Source organism: Lissotriton helveticus, chromosome 1_1 (genome assembly GCF_964261635.1).
Source record: "Lissotriton helveticus chromosome 1_1, aLisHel1.1, whole genome shotgun sequence".
In the NCBI taxonomy this organism is placed as follows: Eukaryota; Metazoa; Chordata; class Amphibia; order Caudata; family Salamandridae; genus Lissotriton; species Lissotriton helveticus.
This window is the reverse complement of record NC_136057.1, coordinates 870,849,181-870,872,120: the sequence shown is the minus strand read 5'-3', so window position 1 is coordinate 870,872,120 and position 22,940 is coordinate 870,849,181. Positions and strand designations below refer to the sequence as shown.

At 40.5% G+C, this 22,940-nt stretch overlaps 1 protein-coding gene across 4 annotated transcripts in view; it reads right to left on the bottom strand.

Moving 5' to 3' along the window:
• Window positions 1–22,940, bottom strand: part of SLC16A7 (solute carrier family 16 member 7) — a 579,533-nt gene that overhangs the window by 41,324 nt on the left and 515,269 nt on the right. The window contains exon 6 of one of the 4 annotated variants that reach the window (XM_078675573.1): window positions 15,357–15,894. The exons of the other annotated variants lie outside the window; for them this stretch is intronic. Coding sequence (XP_078531699.1) covers window positions 15,818–15,894 — 77 coding nt within the window. The 3' untranslated portion in view covers window positions 15,357–15,817. Of the gene's footprint in view, window positions 1–15,356; window positions 15,895–22,940 lie in introns of those variants that run through there. 4 annotated transcript variants of the gene reach the window in all.

Below are 22,940 nucleotides of genomic sequence, written 5' to 3'. Positions count from 1 at the left end.
CTGTGCAATTTGGAGATGAAGTCAGTGGTGTCCCTTGTGTAGGTCCTCATTGTTTGTACAGCTGGCTGTAGATATTTATCTATTAATTGTCCCACAGGTTCGTGTATACTTCCACATGTAGAGACAATGGGTCTCATGGGAGGGTCCATCAGATCTTTGTGTATTTTTGGCACCATTTTCAGGGTGGGACTCTTTGGGTTTGTCTTAGTTAGGAATTTCTTAGTGCGTTCATTGATGATACCTAGGTCATATGTCTTTTCTAGAAGGGTCGTCAGTGTTTTGGTGAATTCCATGGATGGGTTATTCTCCAGTCTCATGTAGGTGTTAGTATCGCTGATGTGTTCTATAACTTTGAGGTTGTACATGCTTTGATCCATGATGACTAGGGCTCCCCCTTTATCCGCTTTTACACATTTAATGTGTTCGTTTGATGAAATCCTTTTTAAGGTGTCTAAATCTTTTTGTGTGGTATTTTTATGGTGTTTCTTTCCATGGCCAATTTTTTTAAGATCTTGCTTTACTCTGTTTTCAAAAAGATCCAGTGTTTTGTGGCTTACGGGCGATTGGAATGTACTATGGGGACGTAGTCCTAATAGTTGATCTGGTTCATCTGTTGGTTGCTTGGGCACCACGTTATCAAAGAAATGACGTAATCGTAACTTCCGCATGAGTTTGAAAAACGCTACTTCCAGTTCTAGATTATCAGTTTGGGTGGTGGGTACAAATGAGGTACCTTTTTGTAGAAGGTTTTCCTCCTGTTGGGTTAATTTATATTTGCTAATGTTAATGACTAGTTGTTCTGGTTTTATTTCTTCGTGGATTTCTTGTCCTTGATCACACCTGATGTGCTCCTCGTGGTGGGGGGTTCTTTCTCCCTCTCTTTGTCTTTTTCTTTCTCTTTTTCCTTTGCTTTGTCCTCTCCTGGGTCGCCTCTTAGCGACTGACCTTGTTCTAAAAAAGAATTCGGTTCTTCTGGTCGGCTCGTGGTTGGTTGTTCTGCTTGGTCCTTATCCGGTTGTGTTCTTGTCGGTTGGGCTCGTCTGGGTCGCTGTGAGTTCTCACTACCTGAAGAGGATGTATCTGTTTGTGAATTGTACGGTCTATTGCGTCTTTTTTGGGCATATATATCCGCCCACGTGTATACTTCTCCTAGGCGGTAATCCAGGGTGTCTCTTTTGTATTTCCGAATTTTTCGTTCGTTTATTTCCGCAGAGTGTTTATCCATCTGTGTTTTTATGTCCTCCAAGATGGTATTCAATTCTTCTTCAGATAGCATTTTTGATAGTTCTGTTGATGTTTGTGTGATCTCTATCGTGAGTTCTTCCAGTATTCCAGAGAGTTCTTCAATAATTAAAAGAATAAGGTCCAAAGAACATTTATTTAAGATTTCATACCACTTGTCCTGGAATTTTTTGGAATTCTTACACAGGGAAGGCTTGAGGGCAATTCGTAGACCCCTGGGTATGCGTTGGTTGCGGTGGTATTTAACCAATGTAGTAGCGTGTAGTTGTTGGTTTATGCGTCTCTTGCTGAGATAAATCAGTTGTCTAATATGTTGTTCCTTGGAGCGAGTGTTGGTTTCCTGCGCATTCTCTTCCCTGATCAGTGCGTAAATCCGATCGGCTTCGTCCGGTTTGAATGCAAATGTTGAGGCTCTGGCCTCAGTACTTTTAGCGATGTCCTCATATGTGTTCATCTTAACTTTTATCAGCGTGCTGTCGGTCCTGGACACGAGTTATATAACAAAGGAAAATTGACACGACGCACAGCAAATGTGGTACAGCTGTGTATTTGTGGTTCTGGGTGCAAACACAGTATCGTCGCGTATCCCACGGCGTACACTGTAAACAAATGGGTAGTGGGATCAGTGGATCACTGTCCCATCCTGTGTTGCACACCTTAATTCCTCTTCCAGAAAAAGAGGTTCCAAACTTGTTTTCAACGTTTCAATTATGCTTTTATTCAGCAAAAGTTTCTTGATTTGCGTTTTTACACAAAATTGTTCATCATTTTTTAGACATTTGTGCGGTTTCTCTTTATATGTTTAAACATATCAACACTGTCCTTTTAAAGCCATCCAATGCATTTCGAGGCTTACCGCCTCTTCGTCAGGGAAAAGGATACTGAAATAAAATAAAATGTAGAATGCAATAAATGTTCAATAATTAATGTAAATCATGGCTGGTGTTGGGGGTTGTTCAGTGTGGGAGAGGAAGGGTTGTGTTTGGAGTCGTGCGTATTTATAGTGGCACCTTAGAAAAATTATCCCGCAACCTGTGTAACGTGGTTTACAAGTATCGACTTTGGGCTTACGTGTGGCTCTGTCGTTGGGACTCGCGTATTCTGAAAATTGCAAAATGCCTATTAGAATATTCTTAAAATTACTCAAGCGGGAAAGCTATCAGAAGCGGTAATGCTCCGTAGAGCTGTCGACTTCCCGTAGGGACTGACCTGTTAGTTCGTGCTTCGGTCTCTAAGCTGGTATCGCGCTTCCGCCATCTTGCGAACCGGGGTCTCAGTGCGAGTTAGGTGCTCGTGTCATGTGATGTTAGTAGCGGTCATGTGATCATAGAAACTAAAGACAGCTTCTGAGTGCGCTTGTTAGTCTGTTGTTCTGTGGCTGGTTAACGGGGTGAATACCGTTTCTAAGGTGTTATATAATATTAACCTGAAGGATGAGGGAAAATTAAAAAGTGGATAAAGTGGTACTGAGGGTTAACAATACATCACATTAAATTTAAAACAGTAGAACATAAATGTGAAGTTCATATTGAGGATGCACAGGGGTCCATTGTCACTCCATTCGTTGGTCCCTTTATATGTTATCATAAATAGCAAGAGAGTTCAATCCTTTCGTTGAGCCCAGATGGTTTCTGGGTAGATAGTCTTTGTATCCATGCATTTTCGCGTTGGAGAAGATATTTTGTGTTATCTCTACCTTCTGCTTTCTCAATAGTTTCCAGTACCATAAATCTCAGTTGAGAAATGTTATGGGAGTGTTCTTGAAAGTGCACGGCCACTGTAGATTTTATGTTCTTTAATCGTATGTTTGATTTGTGTTCGAACAGTCTTGTTTTGATTTTTCTTTCAGTTTTGCCAATGTAGACTTTGCCGCATGGGCATTTTAAAGCGTAAATCAGATTGCTAGAGTCGCATGTGGCGTTCACTTGAATTTTAATTGCATTCCCCCTCGTGGGATGATTGATCACATTTCCTTTCATGACGTTATTACAGTTCCCACAGTTCAAGCATGGTTTAGTACCCATGAATTTGGTGGCTGGTTTCTGTTTGTATTGGACTAGTTCACCGATGTTAGGTGCCCTCGTGAACGCAAACAATGGAGGTTCTTGAAATATCTGGTTGAAATCTGGTTCCAAATTAAGTAATGCCCAGTGTTGGTGTATGATGCTTTTGAACTTCGCACTGGCGGTTGAGTATTTAGACACTGCCACTATACGGTTTTGTTCTTTATCCTGTCTGGGTTTAAGTAGTTTAGATCTTTCAATTGTGTTAATCCTCTCTATGGATTCCTTGATGATTTGAGGAGGGTACCCTCTTTGGTGAAATTTCTCCGCTACTTCTGTGATTCTCAATGTGGTGTTTTGCGGGTCTGATATTATACGCTTGACTCTCGCCATTTGGGAAAATGGGAGATTTTTCCTGAGGTTTGGCTCATGAAAACTTGAAAAATGAAGCATATTATTTCTGTCTGTAGGCTTCGTGAATAAGTCAGTTTCAAATCCTTGAGAGTTCACTGTGACTTTTACATCCAAGAAATTGACGCTTGTGTCCGATATTTCCCAAGTTAATTGGATTCGTTCGTCAATCAGATTAAATTCGGTTAGTAAATTAGATAGTATCTCTTTACTGCTCTTCCATACGATGAATATATCATCGATATATCTCGTGAATAATTTCAGGTTGTCCGTCCACTCCTTTTTTGTGAAAATATGAGCTTCTTCATATTGTTGCATGAACAAATTAGCATAGACTGGTGCTGCCGAGTTGCCCATAGCCATGCCCACAAGTTGAAGATACCAGGTGTCTTGATATTTAAAATAACTATGATAGAGAGTAAACAGCATAAGTTCCATAAGGAATGTTTGAAATCCACTGTCAATTGAAGAGTTTAACAAAGTTTTTTCAATCGCTTCAATGCCCAATGAGTGGGGTATTGATGTATATAAGGACCGTACATCTGCTGTACATAGGATTAAGGTCTCATCCGGATTGATTTCAATACTGTGCAATTTGGAGATGAAGTCAGTGGTGTCCCTTGTGTAGGTCCTCATTGTTTGTACAGCTGGCTGTAGATATTTATCTATTAATTGTCCCACAGGTTCGTGTATACTTCCACATGTAGAGACAATGGGTCTCATGGGAGGGTCCATCAGATCTTTGTGTATTTTTGGCACCATTTTCAGGGTGGGACTCTTTGGGTTTGTCTTAGTTAGGAATTTCTTAGTGCGTTCATTGATGATACCTAGGTCATATGTCTTTTCTAGAAGGGTCGTCAGTGTTTTGGTGAATTCCATGGATGGGTTATTCTCCAGTCTCATGTAGGTGTTAGTATCGCTGATGTGTTCTATAACTTTGAGGTTGTACATGCTTTGATCCATGATGACTAGGGCTCCCCCTTTATCCGCTTTTACACATTTAATGTGTTCGTTTGATGAAATCCTTTTTAAGGTGTCTAAATCTTTTTGTGTGATATTTTTATGGTGTTTCTTTCCATGGCCAATTTTTTTAAGATCTTGCTTTACTCTGTTTTCAAAAAGATCCAGTGTTTTGTGGCTTACGGGCGATTGGAATGTACTATGGGGACGTAGTCCTAATAGTTGATCTGGTTCATCTGTTGGTTGCTTGGGCACCACGTTATCAAAGAAATGACGTAATCGTAACTTCCGCATGAGTTTGAAAAACGCTACTTCCAGTTCTAGATTATCAGTTTGGGTGGTGGGTACAAATGAGGTACCTTTTTGTAGAAGGTTTTCCTCCTGTTGGGTTAATTTATATTTGCTAATGTTAATGACTAGTTGTTCTGGTTTTATTTCTTCGTGGATTTCTTGTCCTTGATCACACCTGATGTGCTCCTCGTGGTGGGGGGTTCTTTCTCCCTCTCTTTGTCTTTTTCTTTCTCTTTTTCCTTTGCTTTGTCCTCTCCTGGGTCGCCTCTTAGCGACTGACCTTGTTCTAAAAAAGAATTCGGTTCTTCTGGTCGGCTCGTGGTTGGTTGTTCTGCTTGGTCCTTATCCGGTTGTGTTCTTGTCGGTTGGGCTCGTCTGGGTCGCTGTGAGTTCTCACTACCTGAAGAGGATGTATCTGTTTGTGAATTGTACGGTCTATTGCGTCTTTTTTGGGCATATATATCCGCCCACGTGTATACTTCTCCTAGGCGGTAATCCAGGGTGTCTCTTTTGTATTTCCGAATTTTTCGTTCGTTTATTTCCGCAGAGTGTTTATCCATCTGTGTTTTTATGTCCTCCAAGATGGTATTCAATTCTTCTTCAGATAGCATTTTTGATAGTTCTGTTGATGTTTGTGTGATCTCTATCGTGAGTGAATTCTTTTTTAGAACAAGGTCAGTCGCTAAGAGGCGACCCAGGAGAGGACAAAGCAAAGGAAAAAGAGAAAGAAAAAGACAAAGAGAGGGAGAAAGAACCCCCCACCACGAGGAGCACATCAGGTGTGATCAAGGACAAGAAATCCACGAAGAAATAAAACCAGAACAACTAGTCATTAACATTAGCAAATATAAATTAACCCAACAGGAGGAAAACCTTCTACAAAAAGGTACCTCATTTGTACCCACCACCCAAACTGATAATCTAGAACTGGAAGTAGCGTTTTTCAAACTCATGCGGAAGTTACGATTACGTCATTTCTTTGATAACGTGGTGCCCAAGCAACCAACAGATGAACCAGATCAACTATTAGGACTACGTCCCCATAGTACATTCCAATCGCCCGTAAGCCACAAAACACTGGATCTTTTTGAAAACAGAGTAAAGCAAGATCTTAAAAAAATTGGCCATGGAAAGAAACACCATAAAAATATCACACAAAAAGATTTAGACACCTTAAAAAGGATTTCATCAAACGAACACATTAAATGTGTAAAAGCGGATAAAGGGGGAGCCCTAGTCATCATGGATCAAAGCATGTACAACCTCAAAGTTATAGAACACATCAGCGATACTAACACCTACATGAGACTGGAGAATAACCCATCCATGGAATTCACCAAAACACTGACGACCCTTCTAGAAAAGACATATGACCTAGGTATCATCAATGAACGCACTAAGAAATTCCTAACTAAGACAAACCCAAAGAGTCCCACCCTGAAAATGGTGCCAAAAATACACAAAGATCTGATGGACCCTCCCATGAGACCCATTGTCTCTACATGTGGAAGTATACACGAACCTGTGGGACAATTAATAGATAAATATCTACAGCCAGCTGTACAAACAATGAGGACCTACACAAGGGACACCACTGACTTCATCTCCAAATTGCACAGTATTGAAATCAATCCGGATGAGACCTTAATCCTATGTACAGCAGATGTACGGTCCTTATATACATCAATACCCCACTCATTGGGCATTGAAGCGATTGAAAAAACTTTGTTAAACTCTTCAATTGACAGTGGATTTCAAACATTCCTTATGGAACTTATGCTGTTTACTCTCTATCATAGTTATTTTAAATATCAAGACACCTGGTATCTTCAACTTGTGGGCATGGCTATGGGCAACTCGGCAGCACCAGTCTATGCTAATTTGTTCATGCAACAATATGAAGAAGCTCATATTTTCACAAAAAAGGAGTGGACGGACAACCTGAAATTATTCACGAGATATATCGATGATATATTCATCGTATGGAAGAGCAGTAAAGAGATACTATCTAATTTACTAACCGAATTTAATCTGATTGACGAACGAATCCAATTAACTTGGGAAATATCGGACACAAGCGTCAATTTCTTGGATGTAAAAGTCACAGTGAACTCTCAAGGATTTGAAACTGACTTATTCACGAAGCCTACAGACAGAAATAATATGCTTCATTTTTCAAGTTTTCATGAGCCAAACCTCAGGAAAAATCTCCCATTTTCCCAAATGGCGAGAGTCAAGCGTATAATATCAGACCCGCAAAACACCACATTGAGAATCACAGAAGTAGCGGAGAAATTTCACCAAAGAGGGTACCCTCCTCAAATCATCAAGGAATCCATAGAGAGGATTAACACAATTGAAAGATCTAAACTACTTAAACCCAGACAGGATAAAGAACAAAACCGTATAGTGGCAGTGTCTAAATACTCAACCGCCAGTGCGAAGTTCAAAAGCATCATACACCAACACTGGGCATTACTTAATTTGGAACCAGATTTCAACCAGATATTTCAAGAACCTCCATTGTTTGCGTTCACGAGGGCACCTAACATCGGTGAACTAGTCCAATACAAACAGAAACCAGCCACCAAATTCATGGGTACTAAACCATGCTTGAACTGTGGGAACTGTAATAACGTCATGAAAGGAAATGTGATCAATCATCCCACGAGGGGGAATGCAATTAAAATTCAAGTGAACGCCACATGCGACTCTAGCAATCTGATTTACGCTTTAAAATGCCCATGCGGCAAAGTCTACATTGGCAAAACTGAAAGAAAAATCAAAACAAGACTGTTCGAACACAAATCAAACATACGATTAAAGAACATAAAATCTACAGTGGCCGTGCACTTTCAAGAACACTCCCATAACATTTCTCAACTGAGATTTATGGTACTGGAAACTATTGAGAAAGCAGAAGGTAGAGATAACACAAAATATCTTCTCCAACGCGAAAATGCATGGATACAAAGACTATCTACCCAGAAACCATCTGGGCTCAACGAAAGGATTGAACTCTCTTGCTATTTATGATAACATATAAAGGGACCAACGAATGGAGTGACAATGGACCCCTGTGCATCCTCAATATGAACTTCACATTTATGTTCTACTGTTTTAAATTTAATGTGATGTATTGTTAACCCTCAGTACCACTTTATCCACTTTTTAATTTTCCCTCATCCTTCAGGTTAATATTATATAACACCTTAGAAACGGTATTCACCCCGTTAACCAGCCACAGAACAACAGACTAACAAGCGCACTCAGAAGCTGTCTTTAGTTTCTATGATCACATGACCGCTACTAACATCACATGACACGAGCACCTAACTCGCACTGAGACCCCGGTTCGCAAGATGGCGGAAGCGCGATACCAGCTTAGAGACCGAAGCACGAACTAACAGGTCAGTCCCTACGGGAAGTCGACAGCTCTACGGAGCATTACCGCTTCTGATAGCTTTCCCGCTTGAGTAATTTTAAGAATATTCTAATAGGCATTTTGCAATTTTCAGAATACGCGAGTCCCAACGACAGAGCCACACGTAAGCCCAAAGTCGATACTTGTAAACCACGTTACACAGGTTGCGGGATAATTTTTCTAAGGTGCCACTATAAATACGCACGACTCCAAACACAACCCTTCCTCTCCCACACTGAACAACCCCCAACACCAGCCATGATTTACATTAATTATTGAACATTTATTGCATTCTACATTTTATTTTATTTCAGTATCCTTTTCCCTGACGAAGAGGCGGTAAGCCTCGAAATGCATTGGATGGCTTTAAAAGGACAGTGTTGATATGTTTAAACATATAAAGAGAAACCGCACAAATGTCTAAAAAATGATGAACAATTTTGTGTAAAAACGCAAATCAAGAAACTTTTGCTGAATAAAAGCATAATTGAAACGTTGAAAACAAGTTTGGAACCTCTTTTTCTGGAAGAGGAATTAAGGTGTGCAACACAGGATGGGACAGTGATCCACTGATCCCACTACCCATTTGTTTACAGTGTACGCCGTGGGATACGCGACGATACTGTGTTTGCACCCAGAACCACAAATACACAGCTGTACCACATTTGCTGTGCGTCGTGTCAATTTTCCTTTGTTATATAACTCGTGTCCAGGACCGACAGCACGCTGATAAAAGTTAAGATGAACACATATGAGGACATCGCTAAAAGTACTGAGGCCAGAGCCTCAACATTTGCATTCAAACCGGACGAAGCCGATCGGATTTACGCACTGATCAGGGAAGAGAATGCGCAGGAAACCAACACTCGCTCCAAGGAACAACATATTAGACAACTGATTTATCTCAGCAAGAGACGCATAAACCAACAACTACACGCTACTACATTGGTTAAATACCACCGCAACCAACGCATACCCAGGGGTCTACGAATTGCCCTCAAGCCTTCCCTGTGTAAGAATTCCAAAAAATTCCAGGACAAGTGGTATGAAATCTTAAATAAATGTTCTTTGGACCTTATTCTTTTAATTATTGAAGAACTCTCTGGAATACTGGAAGAACTCACGATAGAGATCACACAAACATCAACAGAACTATCAAAAATGCTATCTGAAGAAGAATTGAATACCATCTTGGAGGACATAAAAACACAGATGGATAAACACTCTGCGGAAATAAACGAACGAAAAATTCGGAAATACAAAAGAGACACCCTGGATTACCGCCTAGGAGAAGTATACACGTGGGCGGATATATATGCCCAAAAAAGACGCAATAGACCGTACAATTCACAAACAGATACATCCTCTTCAGGTAGTGAGAACTCACAGCGACCCAGACGAGCCCAACCGACAAGAACACAACCGGATAAGGACCAAGCAGAACAACCAACCACGAGCCGACCAGAAGAACCGAATTCTTTTTTAGAACAAGGTCAGTCGCTAAGAGGCGACCCAGGAGAGGACAAAGCAAAGGAAAAAGAGAAAGAAAAAGACAAAGAGAGGGAGAAAGAACCCCCCACCACGAGGAGCACATCAGGTGTGATCAAGGACAAGAAATCCACGAAGAAATAAAACCAGAACAACTAGTCATTAACATTAGCAAATATAAATTAACCCAACAGGAGGAAAACCTTCTACAAAAAGGTACCTCATTTGTACCCACCACCCAAACTGATAATCTAGAACTGGAAGTAGCGTTTTTCAAACTCATGCGGAAGTTACGATTACGTCATTTCTTTGATAACGTGGTGCCCAAGCAACCAACAGATGAACCAGATCAACTATTAGGACTACGTCCCCATAGTACATTCCAATCGCCCGTAAGCCACAAAACACTGGATCTTTTTGAAAACAGAGTAAAGCAAGATCTTAAAAAAATTGGCCATGGAAAGAAACACCATAAAAATATCACACAAAAAGATTTAGACACCTTAAAAAGGATTTCATCAAACGAACACATTAAATGTGTAAAAGCGGATAAAGGGGGAGCCCTAGTCATCATGGATCAAAGCATGTACAACCTCAAAGTTATAGAACACATCAGCGATACTAACACCTACATGAGACTGGAGAATAACCCATCCATGGAATTCACCAAAACACTGACGACCCTTCTAGAAAAGACATATGACCTAGGTATCATCAATGAACGCACTAAGAAATTCCTAACTAAGACAAACCCAAAGAGTCCCACCCTGAAAATGGTGCCAAAAATACACAAAGATCTGATGGACCCTCCCATGAGACCCATTGTCTCTACATGTGGAAGTATACACGAACCTGTGGGACAATTAATAGATAAATATCTACAGCCAGCTGTACAAACAATGAGGACCTACACAAGGGACACCACTGACTTCATCTCCAAATTGCACAGTATTGAAATCAATCCGGATGAGACCTTAATCCTATGTACAGCAGATGTACGGTCCTTATATACATCAATACCCCACTCATTGGGCATTGAAGCGATTGAAAAAACTTTGTTAAACTCTTCAATTGACAGTGGATTTCAAACATTCCTTATGGAACTTATGCTGTTTACTCTCTATCATAGTTATTTTAAATATCAAGACACCTGGTATCTTCAACTTGTGGGCATGGCTATGGGCAACTCGGCAGCACCAGTCTATGCTAATTTGTTCATGCAACAATATGAAGAAGCTCATATTTTCACAAAAAAGGAGTGGACGGACAACCTGAAATTATTCACGAGATATATCGATGATATATTCATCGTATGGAAGAGCAGTAAAGAGATACTATCTAATTTACTAACCGAATTTAATCTGATTGACGAACGAATCCAATTAACTTGGGAAATATCGGACACAAGCGTCAATTTCTTGGATGTAAAAGTCACAGTGAACTCTCAAGGATTTGAAACTGACTTATTCACGAAGCCTACAGACAGAAATAATATGCTTCATTTTTCAAGTTTTCATGAGCCAAACCTCAGGAAAAATCTCCCATTTTCCCAAATGGCGAGAGTCAAGCGTATAATATCAGACCCGCAAAACACCACATTGAGAATCACAGAAGTAGCGGAGAAATTTCACCAAAGAGGGTACCCTCCTCAAATCATCAAGGAATCCATAGAGAGGATTAACACAATTGAAAGATCTAAACTACTTAAACCCAGACAGGATAAAGAACAAAACCGTATAGTGGCAGTGTCTAAATACTCAACCGCCAGTGCGAAGTTCAAAAGCATCATACACCAACACTGGGCATTACTTAATTTGGAACCAGATTTCAACCAGATATTTCAAGAACCTCCATTGTTTGCGTTCACGAGGGCACCTAACATCGGTGAACTAGTCCAATACAAACAGAAACCAGCCACCAAATTCATGGGTACTAAACCATGCTTGAACTGTGGGAACTGTAATAACGTCATGAAAGGAAATGTGATCAATCATCCCACGAGGGGGAATGCAATTAAAATTCAAGTGAACGCCACATGCGACTCTAGCAATCTGATTTACGCTTTAAAATGCCCATGCGGCAAAGTCTACATTGGCAAAACTGAAAGAAAAATCAAAACAAGACTGTTCGAACACAAATCAAACATACGATTAAAGAACATAAAATCTACAGTGGCCGTGCACTTTCAAGAACACTCCCATAACATTTCTCAACTGAGATTTATGGTACTGGAAACTATTGAGAAAGCAGAAGGTAGAGATAACACAAAATATCTTCTCCAACGCGAAAATGCATGGATACAAAGACTATCTACCCAGAAACCATCTGGGCTCAACGAAAGGATTGAACTCTCTTGCTATTTATGATAACATATAAAGGGACCAACGAATGGAGTGACAATGGACCCCTGTGCATCCTCAATATGAACTTCACATTTATGTTCTACTGTTTTAAATTTAATGTGATGTATTGTTAACCCTCAGTACCACTTTATCCACTTTTTAATTTTCCCTCATCCTTCAGGTTAATATTATATAACACCTTAGAAACGGTATTCACCCCGTTAACCAGCCACAGAACAACAGACTAACAAGCGCACTCAGAAGCTGTCTTTAGTTTCTATGATCACATGACCGCTACTAACATCACATGACACGAGCACCTAACTCGCACTGAGACCCCGGTTCGCAAGATGGCGGAAGCGCGATACCAGCTTAGAGACCGAAGCACGAACTAACAGGTCAGTCCCTACGGGAAGTCGACAGCTCTACGGAGCATTACCGCTTCTGATAGCTTTCCCGCTTGAGTAATTTTAAGAATATTCTAATAGGCATTTTGCAATTTTCAGAATACGCGAGTCCCAACGACAGAGCCACACGTAAGCCCAAAGTCGATACTTGTAAACCACGTTACACAGGTTGCGGGATAATTTTTCTAAGGTGCCACTATAAATACGCACGACTCCAAACACAACCCTTCCTCTCCCACACTGAACAACCCCCAACACCAGCCATGATTTACATTAATTATTGAACATTTATTGCATTCTACATTTTATTTTATTTCAGTATCCTTTTCCCTGACGAAGAGGCGGTAAGCCTCGAAATGCATTGGATGGCTTTAAAAGGACAGTGTTGATATGTTTAAACATATAAAGAGAAACCGCACAAATGTCTAAAAAATGATGAACAATTTTGTGTAAAAACGCAAATCAAGAAACTTTTGCTGAATAAAAGCATAATTGAAACGTTGAAAACAAGTTTGGAACCTCTTTTTCTGGAAGAGGAATTAAGGTGTGCAACACAGGATGGGACAGTGATCCACTGATCCCACTACCCATTTGTTTACAGTGTACGCCGTGGGATACGCGACGATACTGTGTTTGCACCCAGAACCACAAATACACAGCTGTACCACATTTGCTGTGCGTCGTGTCAATTTTCCGCCGCTTACACACCAACAGACAGATACAGACATTCACACAGTTTAGTCACTAATTCATGCATTCTGTAAGATACGTTTAATCACTAACTTATACAGTCAGTCACGCACCTACTAAATCATCCATTCAGACACTTATACACCCACTCATTCTTCAATACGCCTTTCCCTATATATATATTAAACATATTTAAACTTTACAAAAACACACAGTCACTGGATGATGTCATCAGTGATGTCATTTGAGACGTCATCAGTGATGTCATGAATGATGTCACTGACCATGTCATGAGTGATGTAATATGTGACGTCATCAGCAGTGCATTGCGTGGGTGCGAGTTATAGTTAGCTGAACTAACTATAATGGGGGAATTTCTCTGGTTTTGTACGAGTGAAATGTCCAACTAACTATAACGCCCCTGTGAATATATACATATATACATTAATTAGAGGTAGGTTGGACTTTCGATAGGAAGTGTTTTTTTGTGCTAATAACTTTGGTGATGTTTAACAAATATTCATTACATTTTCATTAAAAAGTTAATCAATTTCAGCTCCTACCTTGAAAGTTTTGGGGTGATCTGTCAAGTGGGGACTGAAAAAAGGGGAACCCACAATACAATTTCCGTATTCAATTTCCCATAAGAACTTTAGACACCAACACAGTCCAAATGGCTACAAGAAATTACACCAAGTTTGGCAGAAAGCTAGATCTTAACTCAGAAAGTGTGATTTTAGTTTTTTTGGTGTAAATCCATACAGTAGCTTTCTAGAAATGAAGGTTCAAAATGTATAGATATCTGTATGGTTGGGTATGCCAGACTGTTGTGTGTCCCCCGCGGGCATTCAACTTCAAACAATAAGCAATCTGATAGGTCCAGATAGTATTTTTCCTGTGGTGCTCCTGCAGAAGTAAAATGCTACTGTGAGTCCCACAGGAGGGAGCTTGCACTCTGATTGGCTGGCCACAGCATAAATAGAAATGTTGCAGCTGCATTGAAGGGCTCAGGAATTAGGTCCTCATTTCCAAAATATGAAAAAAAATTCAAGTATATGAGGCACGGGAGAGGTACCCTGACCTCTGGACCTTGTAGGGTCCATGCGTGGCATGGGTTTGGCTGCTCCCGGCAGGGGGGTTGGGTGCAGGGCTGCCAGCAGGCAAGGCCAACCAGATGCTATGCACTGCAAAAGCCCGGTGCGGTTGGTTTCGCACTGGGGCTTGGCATAGTTACGTATGGTAATACAATATTGCTATATGTTTAAAAAAAATCAATACTAACAACAAAGTGATGTTATAGTTAAGCATGCTAATAGTATTTTACTTTAAATTGAACAAAACCTTAGAAATTCACTGAAAAAAATGTCAGTTTTATTATAACATTTAAACTATAACCATTGAATTTCCGTGCTTTTTTTATTTATCTGAAGTAACTATAACTCATGCCCTTACTGAGTATTGGTACAGGATATTGCATTCTGACATACCCTGCAATCAATCGAATGACCCTCTATTTCTTTAGGTTAATTGCCTTTCTCCATGATCTGCATAAGTGTTAAGTTTGGCACTCTTAGTTTTGTTTTAAATTTGTATTATATACATGTGCGTATTTATTCATGAACTTGTTCAAAATGTGGAAAAGATTCACAACTGGTTCATGAACTCTGTAACTTAAATTTCACTCTGCGGGGAAACAGGCACATACCAGGCCGTTGAGATAGCAATTTCACCCACTAGGGCTAGGGTATGATAATTTTGTACCCACATGGCCCAAGTCAACTTTATTCACAATATTGTTGTGGTCGGAGAGCTACAACAGAAATAATAATTAGCTATTCTCAGGTGGCTCACACACATTATGAGCCACTCACAAGTAGTCTCATATTGTGATTCCCAACTAATGGAAAATGTTATTTTCCATTCTTGTTAAGAATATGCACCCTTTTCCCCCTAGCCTGAGCAATATTTAGCTTACAATAATATTTGTGAATTGTGAATATCAGTTCACACACAAAACAGCAAATGGAAAACAATCTTAGTCAATTAGATTTGATTATACTTTCAAATTTTGGTCAGTGAACAGAATCATGACTCCAACTACTTTTAATCCTTTATTGGAAATATTTCGGAGAAATACAGGCTAAATGTACTCCAGAACAGAACTAACGCCTTCTTCTCTAATCAAATGTGGCTATTCTCTCTAATAGTTTTGGATGTGCAAAAAGTAATGGCATTTAAAGAAAGAAAAAAATGGCTCCAATTCTGACCCCATCCCACATATAATATTTGCCTACTTTTATGAATTTGGCACAAAATTTTCAAAGTTCAATCTTTACAAAGCAAATACTTGATCAACAAGGTTCAATAAAGATTTTTTAAACAGACAGATTTTATTTAAGTGTTTTTTCTTTGGATTGATAGTCATATCTATGATTACAAAGTCTTTACTGCGACTCTTTTTCAGCATCAGTATCAATAATTGTTGCAGACCAGGACATTTTGAGGTCTTTCTTCACACGCACTGCATTTTGATACTGCTTCTCATTCAAGGAGGATTTGTTATTTTGTTTTGCGCTGCTTGGGGATTAATGAAATATAGAATTCAATGTAAAGTCCCTTCTTTCCCATGTTGTTAACTAAAAGAAAAAAATAACATTCTTTTTCAGACACAGTAGAAAACAAATGCATATTTCAGGGACAACAAGAGCCTTCTTTAAACATTAAATGACTCTCCATACTTAGACAAGCAACCTAAACAAAAGATAGAGGATGTTCAATTGTAATAAACACGATGCACCTCTTTAAGTATTTAACAGAGAGAACTATAGTAACCCACAGAGCAATCACTGTTAAGCAATAGATCTATACTGGGCTGTTTGAGAATGAAGATAACCTTTTTGTACTATTTATTTATTTTAGAGGATGCACTTTTAAAACACTAAGACAGAGCATAGCAAAAGAGACATTAAAAGGCAGCCTAACTCATTCTGAATACCTCTCCAGTATTTTTCTATCCTTAGAGGTGGCTAGGGGCAGCAGAATTATGTATTCGGTATTTCACAGTGCTTAATATACATTGCAATGTATTAAAAATGAGCAGAGAGAAAAGAACCTAGGGCCAGATGTACAAAATTCATTTTGCATTTCCTAAGTAGCGATTCCGTATGTTGCAGTGGGTGGAAGTAAAGTATTACTGGCACAATAACAGATCTGCGGCAGCATTGAGCTGACACACTGCCCTATGCTAAGGTGGGCAGAAGCAAAATGTGAAGGGCTGAATAAGAAATCGGTGGCTGAAGTGGGTTTAGCCATTGCCTCGTGAGGTATGCTGTGCTGGGAAGAGGTTTAGGCAACACCCATCTTTCCCCCGTTCATGAGCAGAGACAAGTTTTTAATTTTTCAGCTTATGCTGCATTTCATTTATAATTCTGCTACATTGCCCGGGGACTACCCAGAACAGGGTGTTCAGAATTCGGCCTGTCATGGGGCATTTGTCTTGCAAGATCCCAGAGACCTATTTTCCAGGAAAGAACATAGCAGATAACAAGTGTTTGATCTTGTACAATGGGCAACTTCTGGTCATGCATCACATGCCATGCAAAACAGCTTTTAAAGGCATTACAATGTGCATATTGTGTGTGTTCTATCAGTTATGCATACGGCCTGAGAGTACATACAGATAAGGCCTTCAAAATAAATCCTGTAGCTTACCTTTCCATGTTAGGAGTTAGTGAGAAAAGAGCTTGTCCAATCTCTCCTTCATAAAATGTATAACCTTTATCCTGAAAACTTTTATACAGGAGTCCAGTTGTTTAGCACACTGTATGAAACTAGTACTGTGGCTTATGGTACTATTAGGAAGCACCACAAAGGATTCCCTGAGGAGCTTGTTTGTAAGAAGCTTTAAAATCGCCAGAGCAGTGTATTGCATTCCAAAGATCTGCTCGCTGTCAAATTCTCAGACAGGTGGGAAGTATATGTGCTTGCTACACTTCAGGATGAGAGCATTTCTCAAGTACAGTTTGGAGTTAGTTGATAGAAAACCAAAAAGTCCACCTGAATACTTGATCACAGTACATGGGTAGAGTGGATAAATATTACTGGGTTCTTTAACCATATAATGTGAATCGTAAATCTCGCACATGGTATAAGAAGTTGGCTACACACCTGCTTCAATGGCAAAATACAATACACTTATTGGCAGACCACCACAGGGAGACAGAGGTCCTTCCTTCATTTTCAGTTCGCTGTGATTGAAAGCCTTACTGTGGTAGAAGCATTAGCCTCTACTACATCCATTGTGGAGGGCATTGAAAAACTCCAGGATTGACTCATTTGCTCTGTTGCAGGAATATGGTCAACAAAGTGTTACCGATATCACTGATGCAGAGTTTGTGTCCACCAAGGGAAGAGGCAGAAGAGTAGAAATTATTGTCCTGACTGCTCATCTTAGTCTGTGCTTTCCAACTTGCTTCACTTGGGTTCCCAGAAATTCACTTTGTGTGGTACGGACCAAAGAGGAGCACACAGATTAAGAGTTATCCTCTGTCCCAAATGGCTGTTCATAAATACCTCATTATCTATGGCCCATCACGTGAGCATTTGTGTGGCTTTTTATGTTCTTCAATCTAATTTGGAAAGATGGACTCTAATATAAGCGGTTTCCTTCCTAAATTCGATTGAAGCCACTGTGTCTTTACTGACTCCACTAAGGAGGCACATAATGGTATCGCTTTTGTCTGCGTGCCACCTTTATCCTTCGTAAAAACGTGACAGAGGTTCTGTTTGCTTTATTACAAGTGTATTGCTGTCAATGCATTGCATGTAACAGTGGCCAGGATATGCGTCATGCTTTGACTGCGTGCCCTATCCATCACACCCTAAGGGCCCGTAGTCTTTCTAGAAGTGCTCTTTAGGGAATATAGAGTCTACCCAACAGTTTGTTTTCAAAGGTAGATTTGCTAACAGTGTATGAGGAATGGGTCCAAAGTACATCCTCAGACACTCCAACTTTCTTAAACACACTGACATGAGTTGGATTTAGTGCAGTGAGAGGGCTGAAGGCACATGAATGTCAAGTAGGGAGAAGATGTAAGGATGTAGCCTTACGGCTAGAGAGGTCAATCTCGAAGCTGGGGAACCGAGTTCGAGTCTCAGCAATGACGCTCAACATCCTGTGATAATGGGCGGATCACTTAATCTCCCGGTGCCTAACAAAAATGAATGTGTCCTTGTGTAACAAAACTGGTGCTATGTAAAGCGCTTTGATACGGGATATCTTTGGGTCTAGTTCGCGCTATATAACCCTCTATAAAAAAAAGAAAATTTAAAAAGTCTTTCTGAGACTATACAGGCTGTCACCATGAGGCATAATTAGGACTCGGGGTGAGACAGACATGTACAAGTAGTCAAAACTAACCGTGGGCGGAGAGCTCCACTCGCAGAGATGTGCCTACTCCGCGTTCTGCGGAGAACGCAGAGGAGGCACAACTCGACACACTCCGCGGCAGAGCAGAGTTGCCCAGCCCCCGCCTCCACCCCCCTAGGAGAATTACATTAAATATACGTCTAAATGTTAAAAAAAGAAACACTTACATTAACCTCGGCGTCCCCGGGATTCCGCCCTCCTCTTCCTTGGTTTCCCGCTGATCTGTGCGCGCACTTGTGCATGTACATTCCTTGAGAGAAATGCGCATGCGCGGGCACGCGCCCATGCGCAGATCATCGTGGAAACGGAGGAAGAGGAGGACGGCAGCCCGGGGACACCGCAGTTAAGGTAAGTGTTTCTTTTTTTAACCTTTAAAGTGTATATAATGTAATGCTCCTAGGGGGGTGGAGGCGGGCGGAAGAGCGGAGCGGAGTTTCCACAGAGTAGGTCCCCAACTCCGTGGACCTCCGCTTAGTGCCGATCTGTCAGCTCCGCTCAGGCTTAGTCAACTTCTGGTCAAGGCACTAACACCGATCAGCAAATGGGTATATGTGTAGTGGAGATTGTGTGGCTGTTGGTTGATAGAACGTTTGACTCTTAGCTGGTAGAAGTGCGCTCTTGACTGGCCAAATGTGTGACTGTTGGCTATTGGCTGCTGGTTGGCAGAATGTGTGGCTGTTGGCTGATGAATGTGTGGCTTTTGGCTAGCAGCATGTGTGCTGACTGGATAGCAGTATGTATGGCTCTTGCCTAGCAGTATGTGTGTATTGGTTTGGTAGAGGTGTGTTTGTATGTAAGCAGCTGATAACTCATTGAAAAGCAATCTTGTGGGCATATGAATGTGATGGGCCCTAGAATGGAGGAAGTTCATTAATACGAGTGCCTTGTGTTTTGGACCTATGGATGGTGGTGTGAATGGCTTTGTGTGAGGTGCATGAAAGGCATGCGAAGGACTATAAAGTGGATGGTGTCTTAACATGACTTTAACGGATCACTACCACTAAGTGATGAGTTAAATTATCTGATCCTGTTATCAGAATTAACTTTTTGACCCTATATCCACTGGTAGTGCTAAACCCAACCGGTGCAATTCTATACTTCAATAGTGGATTGACTTCGAAGAAACAATAATAACCCCTCATGCTTTTGAAAATTGATCACACAGAGTAGTCCAGGGTGGTATAACTTGCATGGATCCCAATCACTGACCGACAATGCCCTGCAAACCTCAAATGTTGCCTCAATGGCAAAGATCATGTATTTTCCCCACAGTAACTGTGACTGAAACCTTCAGACTGTGTAGGGCTAAGCAAAATACCTACTACCCATTTCTTCCACATTTCTCCTAAAAAGAAACCCTACTCCAACTATGTAACTCTGCCCAGCACCCGCAACACAAAATGGCCCCAAAACCCAAATGTTGCTGTGGTATTTGGGGCAACATTTGCGGCCATCACAGAAACCTACCTACTGAGAAATTTTAGAATGCTAGATAAACAAGGGATTCAAGAGTGGTGTGCATTAAGTGATTCTCAGAATATTTTCTTATCCACACTGCCCTGCAAACCTCAGCAAACCTCAAATTGTGCCGAAATGCACAATTTGTCTTCACATTTCTGAGACAGAAACTTCCAGATTCTGCAGGGATCCACAACATTCCTATCCGTCCAGCGTTCCCACACTTGTCTCAATAAAAATGCGACCCCACTTGCGTGGCTGGGAAGAATTCCCATGACAGGAATAGATCAAACCATAGGCAGTGCAAGTAGTTTGCGAGGACTTTCATTGTCCCTTGTTTGATCCATTCCTCTCCTGGGCCCTAGGCCTAGTCACACACAAGAGGTTTTAATTGGGACAAGGGTAGTAAACCTGTGTGGTAGGAATTGTGTGGATCCTTAAAGATTACAGAAGTTTCTGTCTCAGAAGTATGAGGAAATTGTGTGATCTTAGGCAAAAGTGAGGTTTGCCCAGCATTGTGGGAATGAAGATGTTGTGGGATCCATTCAAGGTGCGCAACCCTGGACTCCCAGGGCTTCTAGTTTTCAAACATTTCAGGGTTTGGTACATTTCCCTCAGTTGCGGCTGAGCCCAGGAATCAAATAGAGCCACTACCCCATTGCCAAGTCATGTCATTTTTGACAGGAAATGTTGATGTCTCCAAATTGAGTTTTGCAGCTTGTTGTGTCAGGGGTGGTGGAACCAACCGTACAACTTGGGAACAGTTTTTTATCAGGACAAGTGTGAGAATACTGGGTAGTTGGAAATGTGTGTATTGCTACTTTCTCTAATGGAAATGTGACAAAATGTGTGTTTTTGCCAAAGTTTGAGGTTTACAAAGGCTTCAGGATAGAAAAACTTAATGAGAGCCACACAAGTCTCACCACGGTGAACTACTACCCAGGGTGTAAAGTTTTCATTAATGTCTGGGTTTGGTAGATTTCCTGGGTAGTGGAGAATCAGAACCCGAAATTGGCAGTTAGCATATCACCAACTGGGACATTTTCATCTTAGGTTTTTTGATGTGTTCTTGTTGTGTTTTAGAGTGTTTAGTGTCAAGTGCGCTAAGCCCTGACACATAAGAGGGGGTACCATTTTTATTGGGAGATGTTTAAAAACATTGTTTGGTAGGACTTTTGTCGATTACTACAGTTTCTGGAACTTTCCCACACTTAAATGTGAGGGGAAATTGTGTTTTTAGCTAAAGTTTGAGGATTGCATGGCTTTCTGGGTAAGAAATTATGACTTAGATTAACACCACCTTGGACTCCGTGGCGTGTCTACTTTTCAGAAATGTCTGAGCTAGGCCCCAAATTCCACAACTATCCAAATTGTAAAAAAAAAAATTTTTGCCAGACAAAATATGATGTTTTTGTGTCACATTTTAATGTTTAATGTTTCATGTCACAGGACCTAGGCTCACCCACACAAGTAGGGAACTGTTTTTACCAGGAGACATGTTGAAACAGAGACCAGTAGACATCTGTTCTTACCATCAGATTTATCTGCATGATTGGCTTCTTAATGTAAGCCAGTGTGCAAGAAAGAAGACATTTTGAAAAATATACAGTACGTGATAATGTGGGTAACCAATAATTCAGAGGAGTACAAACAACCCTTGTTCCTAAACTCAGTAACTTCTGTACATTCCAGAAAAAATAGGTTTCCTTTATGCCCTTTTTCATGCATCACATTTTATCATTTGAATTGCTATACAGACTTTAAAAATCATTATCAGCGGCAGCTTAGTTTTTTGCTCTGAGTATCAAAGGTTTTTGGAGAACCTGCAAACATTATCCCATGACCAAAAGGTTCTACGATTTGTAATGTTGTATTGCTGTTGTAAGTCACCCATTGTGACAAAACATTACAGATATTCCTTAGGTGTTCTTCAATTGAAAAATATCCAAATACTCTTTCTCTATGCACTTGTTTCCGAATTAAAAACATGCAGGAACAATAATTGTTTTGTGACCAATTCCTGTTTTATGTATCATGTACCAATGTTGTAATAAAGTTGTCTGAGTCGCTGGTATATTCCTATCATCTCAGACAACACCTCTACAGTTTTACCCACATTCAGTCTCTCCCTAGCTACCTAGCAAAGTGAGGTGTGTATGTGAGCTAAAGCATACCAGGTTTGTCTGGGTAAAGTTAAAGGTTCCAACTGTACAGCCCACAATAAATGTAACAATCTCCTGTGAGATAAGAGCCTATGGTCAATATTTATCAAGGTTATTTAAATTAATCTATAAGGATCATATTGCACTGGTGGACTTAATCATTTATATCTAGTGAAGATCCCTGCTGTTTGCCAGAATCTCTAGATTAAAGAAGTAATAAAAGGCCAAATGGAAAAAAGGACTTTGTGTAGAGTGAGTACACGCACTAAGGTGTACTATCGTTAAGGGCGTGAACAGGTTACTTATGGTTTTCACCACGTACGCTGTCATTTCTAAATAAAACCTATCCTGATTGCATGAAGGGTTGATTGCAGACAAACCACTACAATGATGTATTTAAAGTTTCAAAACTTTCCAGATTGCATGATGGGTTGATTACGGAAAATCAACTATAAGGGTGTATTTCACTGCTCACTGCATCCCCTTGTCTTGATGTCTCGATAATTACCAATTGCTGTGTAACTCTCTCTTACAGATACAGCCTTCGTGGTGAAAACTGTAAGAAACCGGTTCACCCCCTTAAGGATAGTACACCTTAGTGTGTGTACACACACTACACAAAGGCATTTTTTTC